Source organism: Sander lucioperca, chromosome 15, assembly GCF_008315115.2.
Source record: "Sander lucioperca isolate FBNREF2018 chromosome 15, SLUC_FBN_1.2, whole genome shotgun sequence".
NCBI classification, from domain to species: Eukaryota; Metazoa; Chordata; class Actinopteri; order Perciformes; family Percidae; genus Sander; species Sander lucioperca.
In genome coordinates, this window is record NC_050187.1 from 7,890,524 (window position 1) to 7,900,523 (window position 10,000).

A 10,000-nucleotide genomic window follows, 5' to 3' on the forward strand; every position below is an offset into this window, starting at 1 on the left:
ATCTTTTATTTTCAACGTTTATTTTTTTTTTAGGTATTATGTACATCTCATCAAGACATCTATGAGAGAATGAGAAGACCGTGTTAAAGCCAGAAGCTCCAAAGTTTAAATCCACATAAAAGACATTTAAAATGCCAATTTTATTTAATTTCTTTAAATGCATTATATAGTATATATAATGGACCAGTAGGTCTCTGGACGGAGACCAGTGAAGGATATTAGAAGATCTTTCCCGGTGATGGCTGAGCGTTACTGAGCAGCCTCCAACTGAGCTTGAAGACGTAGATGTGACGTGAGCAACCTGTCTGAAAGTTGGAAGTCTTCTGGTAGCTGTGCCAAGAGAAATCTCAATCATTCCCAATCTAGCAGAGACGGAGAGCGTAGGTATATGTAAGGAGATAACATAGACACAGGCTAATTATTGATCACTAAAATGATAGTTAACATTAGTAATTAAACTTAAACAGCTAATGGAAGTCCAAACTGCCTGAGAGCTTCTCCTGTACTATACGGTAATTCCTCTACTATGAGACAGTAAGTCTCGTGGTTATGACCCAATCGTTAGCCTATTTTTATAAAAACGTCTGCTACGGAGCCATAACGTGAGGTACAAGGTAATGGAGCCTTTTATACATTGTCGTGTTTCTTTAGAAATAAACAACGGACAAATAGAGTCTTTAAACTCTTCAGATGTAAAGTTATTCTCTGTCAAAGTGACGTCAAAATGAATGGCAGTCAATGGGATGCTAACGGGAGGTGATGGCTTGGTAGCATCAAAATGGCGCCATAGGAGATTCGGGTTTTGAGGAGACGCTGACCCCCTTGTTTAAATGTTGCAAAAGTAGACACAGATCTTGGTTTCCGTACATGTTTTGAGTCCCCCAAACCGGTATTTTTACCTCTTTATTGGGAGTGGGTTGTCTTTCATATTTTTTAAGGGTGAAGAAATCTACTTCTTCTTAAATATTGGGGGGGACGGGACATATACCCTACATCCCCTTCCCCAAAACCTTCAGCACGAATAGGACATTCCTGCTTCTATACAAAATTTCATAACTTTCATAATTTTTGAAATATTCAACGTTTTCGGGGAAATTGTCCCCCATTCAAGTGAATGGACAGAAATTTCAATTTTTATTTTAAGATACTTTTTTGGGCATTTTTAGGCCTTTATTGACAGGACAGCTGAAGAAATGAAAGGGGAGAGAGAGAGAGAGAGAGAGGGGGAATGACGTGCAGCAAAGGGCCGCAGGTCGGAGTTGAACCCGGGCCCGCTGCGCTGAAGAGTAAACTTCTATATATGGGCGCCTGCTCTACCAACTGAGCTATCTGGGCGCCCAGAATTTTCAAATTTGACACAAATTCATCCATTTTCAACTGCTATCTATTCATGCAGTCATTCCCCAAGAAACACCAATCACACTTTAAGATGTTCATCCTCTTTCATACATTCTGGGTAGTGTCAGCCTTTCAGCATACAGCATTCACACCGCTATTACTTCAGAAATTACATTCTCTAGTTTAACTTCAAGGTTTTTGTATTTTAACCCTCCTGTCGTTTTCCCCGTCGACCATGCAGCTTTGTGTTTTTCTGGGTCGAAATTTAAACATTTTTTTTTGTTGATTTTATTCAAATTTTTGTGTTACTTTTTTCCAATTTTTTTGTCACTTTATTGGCGTTTTTTAAATTACGTTTTTGTCAATTTCTTAACAAGTTCTTTGTCGCTTTTTCCAATTTTTTGGGGGCATTCCTGCCTTTATTTGCTAGGAAAGCTGAGATATGAAAGAGGGGAGAGAGAGAGGAGGGGAAGACATGCAGGAAAACCATGGGACTCTAACCCTGGACCTTCTGCGTCGAGGATTAAACCTCTGCATATGTGCGCCCGCTCTACCAACTGAGCTAACCGGCCACAAGTTTGTGTCACCTTTGGTGATGTTTATTTTGTCACTTTTTCAGATTCTTTTTGGTCACTTTTTTCAGCGTTTAAAAAAAAACCTTTTTGTCGATTTTTCCAAAATTTGTCACTTTTTTCAACGTTCGTTTGTCATAGTTCTGATACAGAAAGTTTTTGTAAACGGGTCAAATTGGACGCGAGGACAACAGGAGGGTTAAGGTCAATGTTTCCCTTTTACTGACTTTATGTCAAAGACATAAGACACAAGAAGATTTAATGTCATTGCCCCGCTGTCAGACAGTATTACAACAAAGACGTTGGTACTCCCTAAGTATTAAAAAATACAACAAACACTAAAAATGTAAAAACAAACAAATAAGTAAAGTAAGAAGTGAAAAAGTCCAAGCAGTAGATAATGCACATTACAGATAATAGATAACAGATTAGGCACGTTCCAGATAAGTTAGCCTCAGTAATAAATAGAGAAATGAATAAGCAGCCTGACACTGTGAACTAAGACATAAGACAACTTATCGAAACCTCATACACAAAGAAAATACACGGAACATACGGACACTTTGTGTTGAGATAACCGACAAAAAGATGAGGATGATTCAAAGAAAAGTAGAAGACATTGAGGCACATTTATAATAAAAAATGGCTGTTGGACATACACACACACACACACACACACACACAGACACGCACGCACGCACACACACACACAGATAAACACACACAGACACGCACACAGACACACACACGCACGCACACACACACACACACACACACACACACACACACACACACACACACAGACACGCACACAGACACGCACACACACGCATATACACACAGACACACACACACACACAGACACGCACACACACGCATACACACACACACACACACACACACACACACACACACACACACACACAGACACGCACACACACACACACACACACAGACACACACACGCACACGCACATGCACACACACACACACACACACAGACACATGCACACAGACACACACAGACACACACACACACACACAGACACACACACACAGACACACGCACACAGACACACACACACACACACAGACACATGCACACACACCTTCAGGCCCTGGGTGTATCTATAATTATTATAACTATTTTATTATTATTATTATTATTATTATTATTATTATTATTATTATTATTATTATTATTATTATTATTATCTGTTTCCATACACCAGTGAGAAAAGAAGAAAATAAACAGTTTGTGCTGCAGTACTGACTGCTGCCAACAGGAGGCACTCTGGTTACAGAGACAGACCCAAAGCCTCTGGGCTCTGTGTGTGTGTGTGTGTGTGTGTGTGTGTGTGTGTGTGTGTGTAAGTAGACAATGGCCCAGTGCTTCACCTCCTCTTCCTCTCCCCCCCCCACCCAAAAAAAAACGCACACATGAACGCACAGCGACCGTGCACGCGCTGTGTTTGCTGACATGAATTCGAACCATTACTGTCGCTGAGAAAACAAAGCCTGGCCTCGCCGCCTGTGCGCATTTACGCACACGCACTCACGCACGCACGCACAGGCGGCGAGGGCACACACTAGACAAACCGATATGCGCTTTTACGCACAAGCGAGGATTGGGGATTTTACGCACACATGCACAGAGAGGAGGGCGCATGACGCACGGCGCAATTACATGGACGAATTTAGGGAGAGGTGTACGCGCGTAAATACCGAGAGAGAGAGAGAGCGAGAGGAGAGAGAGAGAGAGATTAAAGAGAGCAGATAACAATGTCAGGTTTGTGTCGGTGGAGACATTAAAGGTTGGAGGCTCCGTTCACAGACGCAGAGAGAGGAAGAAGAAGCAGAAAGAAAAGAGGAATTGTTGACAAAATCTTTGGAAAAGCTCCTCCTCTGCGAGACGGAACCTCCTTAATTACTAATTTCTCTACATCCAAGCCTCTCTCTCTCTCTCTCTCTCTCTCTCTCTCTCTCTCTCTCTCTCTCTCTCTCTCTCTCTCTCTCTCTCTCTCTACTCCTCCGTCCATGCATCTCTCATCCTGACCCTCCTTTCTCTCTCTCCTCTCTCTGTCTCTCTTTTCGTTTCCAGTCTGGATAACGGAGGTGGACTAGCTTGGACTTCTTGTTGTTATTATTTTTTTTATTATCATTATTATTATTATTTATTCCTCGTTGTTTTTGGGAGACAGACCCGCCACCGGGCATGATGGAGGATGTAAAAGACCCGCCGATCGTTCACCGGTCCTCCTCCTTCAGTATCAAGAGCCTCCTGCTGCCCTCAAAGTGCGACAGACCGGATTCCGTGGCCGCTGCAGCCGCCGCTGCCGCCGCGGTTGTCGGCATCCCGGGGACCTTCTCTCCCTCCCCGGGCTCCGACTCTGAGAAGTCGCTGGATCCAGCGGAGGTGGACTCCACGGCTGCGGCTCTGGACCCAGAGAAACCGGGGGAAGAGGAGGAGGAGGGCGGAGAGGTAGAAGGCGAAGGAGATGGAGGGGACGGCGCCAATAAGGCTGCGCCGGAGCAGAAAGCCAACAGCGCGAAAAACGGGAAATACGACAAGCCTCCTTTCAGCTACAACGCTCTCATCATGATGGCCATCCGGCAGAGCCCCGAGAAGAGGCTCACGCTCAACGGCATCTACGAGTTCATCATGAAAAACTTCCCGTACTACCGGGAGCACAAGCAGGGCTGGCAGAACTCCATCCGGCACAACCTGAGCCTCAATAAGTGCTTCGTGAAGGTTCCCCGGCACTACGACGACCCGGGGAAGGGCAACTACTGGATGCTGGACCCGAGCAGCGATGATGTTTTCATCGGGGGGACGACGGGGAAGCTGCGCAGGCGCTCCGCCACCTCCAGGGGCAAACTGGCGATGAAACGCGGGCTGCGCTTCGCTCCGCTCGGCCTGGGGATTAACGAGCGGGCGAACAACCCGCTCTACTGGCAGATCTCACCCTTCCTCTCCCTGCACCACCACCACCATCATCACCCGCACTACAACGGATCCTCGCCCGGGTTTTTGAACCAGGCAGCCGGGTACGGGTCGCTGCTGCCGGCGGTGGAGCAGCTGAGCAACGGGGAGCTGGGGCGCTCCATCCTCGGCGGCTCGTTGTCGAACAGTTACGGGATGAGTGGGTCGCCGGTCGGGCTGCTCTCCGGACAGACAGCCGGGTATTTTGTCTCAGGGAACCAGCATGCAGGAGCGCAGGGGCCGCCGGGAGGAGGACCGCCGCCGCCACATCTCCAGCAGAGCGCGCAGGGTTTCGGCAGCCTCGCGGCCAGCAGCTCCCCGCAGAGCCTGCTGTCGGACTCCCTCAGAAACAGCTCCCTACCGGCCTTCTCCCCGGGCGTGTCCGCGGGCTTCCCCGGGGTGCTGTCCCATCAAAAGAGGGTGACTCCAAACGCTTTCCTAAACTGAACTCTGCACCCTCATCACCATCACCTTTTTTTTTTTTTTTTTTTACCGCGCATGGCACCGGGACGCGGACGCACAAAGACGTCATGTTAAAGGGGCAAATAATAAGTGGTAAATATCAAAACATTGATTGCAAAAAATATATATATATATGAAGTGAAACTTTTTGGCCATATTCTGCCCCACCCGAAGAGCAAGGGGGTTTATTTTGATTTCATTTTCACTTTTGGTTTAAACAAAAAAAATAACAAAGGGACTAACTTTTGGTTACCGGCGGGTTGTACAACTGTATAAACTAGACTTGCCAAAGGTAACTCTAAGTATATTTCAAGCTATTTATATCTTGTACAAATATTTTCAGTACTTTTCTTTCTTGAGTCTTTAATTTATGTTTTGTATTTATTGTAAAATGTATTTAAATTCTATTTGTCAGTGTAAGCTTATCAGTATTGAGGAAAAGGGGGGAGGGAGTGGGGAATAAGACAAACAGGGTTAATTATTATTATTATTATTATTTATGAATTTTTTTGAGACAATCAAGGACAAAAAAAGACAATCAAAACTTTTCCTTTTCTCTCTTTTTTTTTGGGAGGAAAAGGAAATAATGAATAAATAAAGCCTTAAAATTTAGAAACAATCAGGGGTTTGAGAGGAAGAATAAGCCTATAAATCATATCTCTACTCAGGTTTGACCCCGGACAGCCCGAATAATAATAATAATGAAAGCGTGAACGACAATAATTTAAAAAAAAAAAAAAAAAACTGCTCTGCGCGAAGAGTTTCCTTCCAAAAATAATGATATCCAAAACGTGTCAGCGCTGTAGTAAAGCTATAATAATATCCTCACTGCTGCCTTCAAACTGCTTCCAAATGTCTTGAACTGCCCCTTTAAATCCAAATAAATAAATACATAAAACGGATAGAAATGCTTTTTGGAAAAGAACTCTTCTTATGTAGCCTACAATTATGCAAAACAACACGTTTTTGTACGTTTTTTTTTTGGTTTTGTTCAAAAGCCCAGATTGTCGTCTTCACATCAATTGATTTCGGTTTTGAATGTGTGTGTATGTGTGTGTGTGTGTGTGTGTGTGTGTGTGTGTGTGTGTGTGTGTGTGTGTGTGTGTGTGTGTGTGTGTGTGCGTAAAAACTCCTGCGCATGTGCGCTAAAAGCAGTCGTAAAAACTACCAAGCCTAATTTAAAAAAAAAAAAAAAAAAAACCCAACAACAACCGTTCAGCCGCCGTCGTAGCGTTTGTAATGACGCCGCTGATCGGCTCCGATTTCCGGGGGGAAAGTTCTAAAGTGACCGGTGGAGGATGGAGGCCTCTGTGCGCTGGAACTGGGTTTTTTTTTTTTTTTTTTTTCTGCAGTCTTTAATAATTTATTTTGGGGAGGAAACAAACCCAGCGGCTCCTAAAAAAACAACAGGCCCCTGAAAGACACACACACACACACACACACACACACACACACACACACACACACACACACACACACACACACACAGAGTCAGGCGAAAAACTCGTATTTCCATTTTTTTTTTTTACCAACCATGAAAATTCATTTCAAATCAAAGTTTGACAAAATAATCTTAAACCAGTGCCTGAAAATGAGCCAGTACTGTTCAAAATGTTTCTCCATCCACAGTATCATGAATATGTCGATATTTATACCAAATTAGGCTTTATAATATGATTTATTAGGAAGAAGAAAAAGCTATTTTATATGTAAAAATCACACACCTTCACTTCTATTTATCTAAAATCTTTTTATTTATTAATTTGCTTTTTTATAAAAAAGGCCGCACAGAAAATATTGAGTATTTTAATTGTAGCTACACACACCATTTATGTTTTTTTAAATGTTTACAAAATCAGAGTAATGAGCTCTTTTTTTCCCCCAAAGTTTGTCACTTTTTACGAAGTCTTTTTGAATTTTTTGTCATTTTTGGGCGTGTTTTTTCCGACATTTTTGACCCTCGTGTTGTTCCTGTCGACCATGCACCTTTTTGTTTTTCTCGGTCAAAATTTAAAATTAAAATGGCTTTTTTTGTCACTTTTATCCAAGTGTATTTGTCACTACTTCCAATGTTGTTTTGTCAATTGTTTTGATGTTTTTGCCCCCCACGTTTAAAGAAGTTTTTCCGAAATTTTTGTCACTTTTTTTTCAGCGTTCTTTTATCAATTATTTTTTCAAATGCTATAAAATTGAATAAAACACCCAAATTTAATAAAAGTATTGAACTGATCATTTATTTAACTTGTGAAGAGCATTGTACGGAACCATCAACGTTATTTGTTTTTAAAAATTTGGTTGAAAGAAACCCAAATTTCTGATATAGAAACTTTTTGAAAATGGGTTAAATTTGACCCGAGGACAGGAGAGTTAACGTTACATTTTAATGTTTTCAGATGTTTACTAGCAGAACATCTTTCTATGTGAGTATTATACTATATTATAGTATTATATATGTTGGGCCAAACACAAAGAGTATTTTAACTGCAGCTACACACATAGTTTCCGTTTCTTTAAATTACAGGACAAAGTCCAGATAATGAGCCGCCAGAACTTTTTCTCTTATTTTACCGATTTATTTCTTACAGTTTAGAGCAAAGCCGCCCAATTTGGGGCCCGCGGGCCAAGTTGACGTGCTCTCTTTGTTTTGGCCCGCCATATATTTGACATGCTCATGCTTATTCTCCTCTTATTTTAAAAGTAATGACTACGAAACGCACATTTTGTGCAGTTAAGAAGTACGTAATCTGAGTTTAACAGCAATGTAATGCACCGTGCTGGTAAACTTCCCATTTAAATTAAATACATACGTTTTTATCTATGGAGAATGGCAAGAATTACGGTATTCTTCAACATCAACATTTAATTTTGGCCCGTGGCCTTCCATCCAGATACATTTTGGCCCTTCATATGAAAGAATTTGGGCACCTCTGGTGTAGAGGCTGAAATCAGCCAGTTTGAGTAACCGGTGTCGGTGATCATCCCAAAAACTGATTTCTGTTTTGCGTGTTCAACCCTTAAATTTGACCCATTTTCAAAAAGTTTGGATCCAAAAATTTGGATTTCGTTCAACAAAATTGTCCAAAAAAAATAACGTGGATGGTTCCGTACGACGCTCCTCACAAGTAAAATACATAATCAGTTCACTACTTTCATTGAATTTGGGGGTTTTATTTAATTTTATTGCATTTGAAAAAAATAATTGCTAAAAGAACGCTGAAAAAAGTGACAAAAATGTTGGAAAAAAAATCAAAAACGTGGAAAAAAACCCCACAAAAATATCAAATAAAGCGCAAAGAAATCGACAAAAACATCAGGAATAGTGACAAAAGTGTCGAAAAAGACAACTGAAAAGTTGCACGGTCGATCGACGGACAGACAACACGAGATTATACATCCACAACTTCCTTTGGAAACCTGCGAGTTACTGGATGCACTGCTCCTTTAAAAAAATTATGTCAACAGCTAGAATCTGTCAGATATATAAGACCCATTCTTTAAATTAAATCATTTTGAGGCAGAGATAATAATAAATAACCTTTTACGGACAAAGTAGCGGCTGCGATCACTTTTTATGGGTTGTATTGCTCCTTTAAAAATGTATTTTTAACGGTTTAAAGTACTGGGCAGGCTGCAGTCTGTCAAGATATAACTGAAATTAAGTTATGTTGAATTTTTGGGCTCAAAACCATGCAGAATTTGTGATTTGTGTCCACACGAGTAACTTCTAATTGTTATTTACAGTATCATAAATGTGTCAATATTAGGCTATATATATATGCAATATTAGGCTATATATTTATGCAATATTAGGCTATATAACAGGATTTATTGGGAATACAAAAACAAGTAATTCTACACTCTAAGAAATAAATCCGTAAAGTAACAGAAAAAGTTTGGGCAGCTCATTAGCCGGACTTTGTCCCGTGAATAAAAAACTAGAAATGATGTTTGTAGCTACAGATAAAATACACAAATGCTGTAATAATAATAATAATAATAATAATAATAATAATAATAATAAGCAAAAACATCGGAAAAAAGCGCCAAAGAGGGTAAAAAAAATGAATATATAATCACTAAAAACGTTGTAAAAAGTGTCAAAAAGGTCGAAATAAGCAGCAAAAACGGTGGTATAAAAACAGGCAAAATGTCGACAAAAAACGCCCCAAAATTTGAGAATTATTTTTCTCTCCAAAATGTCGGTAAACGGCGACAACGTGGGCTCTAACCGCCCAAACCCTCCGCTGCCGACAGAGGTTATCGCAGCACAGAGTACGGTATTCAAAATGTAAAAAAACTAAAAAATAAAATGAATCTCGTTCGACGGACGTTTTCCGTTAAAATATTCACTCACACGACCGTTAACACACAGACGTCTCTCAGGCCTCCTGCACACTGGCTGTATCAGCTGCGTGACGTGTCCGTTTTTATTTCGGCTCCCATGGTAACAGCTTAGAGCGTGCACACTGGCTGCGTGACGCACACGTCTCAGGCGCCGAAAACACGTGCACGCTAGAAATAGATCCGACGCCTATTTTTCACGCGACACACAAGCGTGTTGGAAGCGTTTCCAGACAAAATAGAATAGGAAAAGATGTTTATATGTCATTTTGACACAAATACATTTAACAAATGGCATTTAGAT

General features: G+C 41.3%; 1 protein-coding gene and 1 long non-coding RNA gene across 2 annotated transcripts in view; both read left to right on the plus strand.

The window, feature by feature from the left end:
- The first annotated feature begins 3,491 nt into the window (after positions 1 to 3,491).
- LOC116067629 (forkhead box protein G1-like) lies at positions 3,492 to 6,533 on the plus strand. Its single transcript, XM_031324100.2, has one exon. It carries the CDS (start codon positions 4,126 to 4,128, stop codon positions 5,338 to 5,340), a length of 1,215 nt encoding a protein of 404 aa, XP_031179960.1. The 5' UTR covers positions 3,492 to 4,125; the 3' UTR covers positions 5,341 to 6,533.
- Positions 6,534 to 9,544: 3,011 nt separating this feature from the next.
- Positions 9,545 to 10,000, plus strand: part of LOC116067628 — a 6,065-nt gene continuing 5,609 nt past the window's right edge. The window contains exon 1 of the long non-coding RNA XR_004109271.1: positions 9,545 to 9,557. This is a non-coding gene — a long non-coding RNA (uncharacterized LOC116067628). The remainder of the gene's footprint in view (positions 9,558 to 10,000) is intronic.

What these genes read in the sequence shown, in the direction of transcription:
- LOC116067629 (XM_031324100.2), top strand. Translation starts at nt 4,126, where the DNA reads ATGATGGAGGATGTAAAAGACCCGCCGATCGTTCACCGGTCCTCCTCC.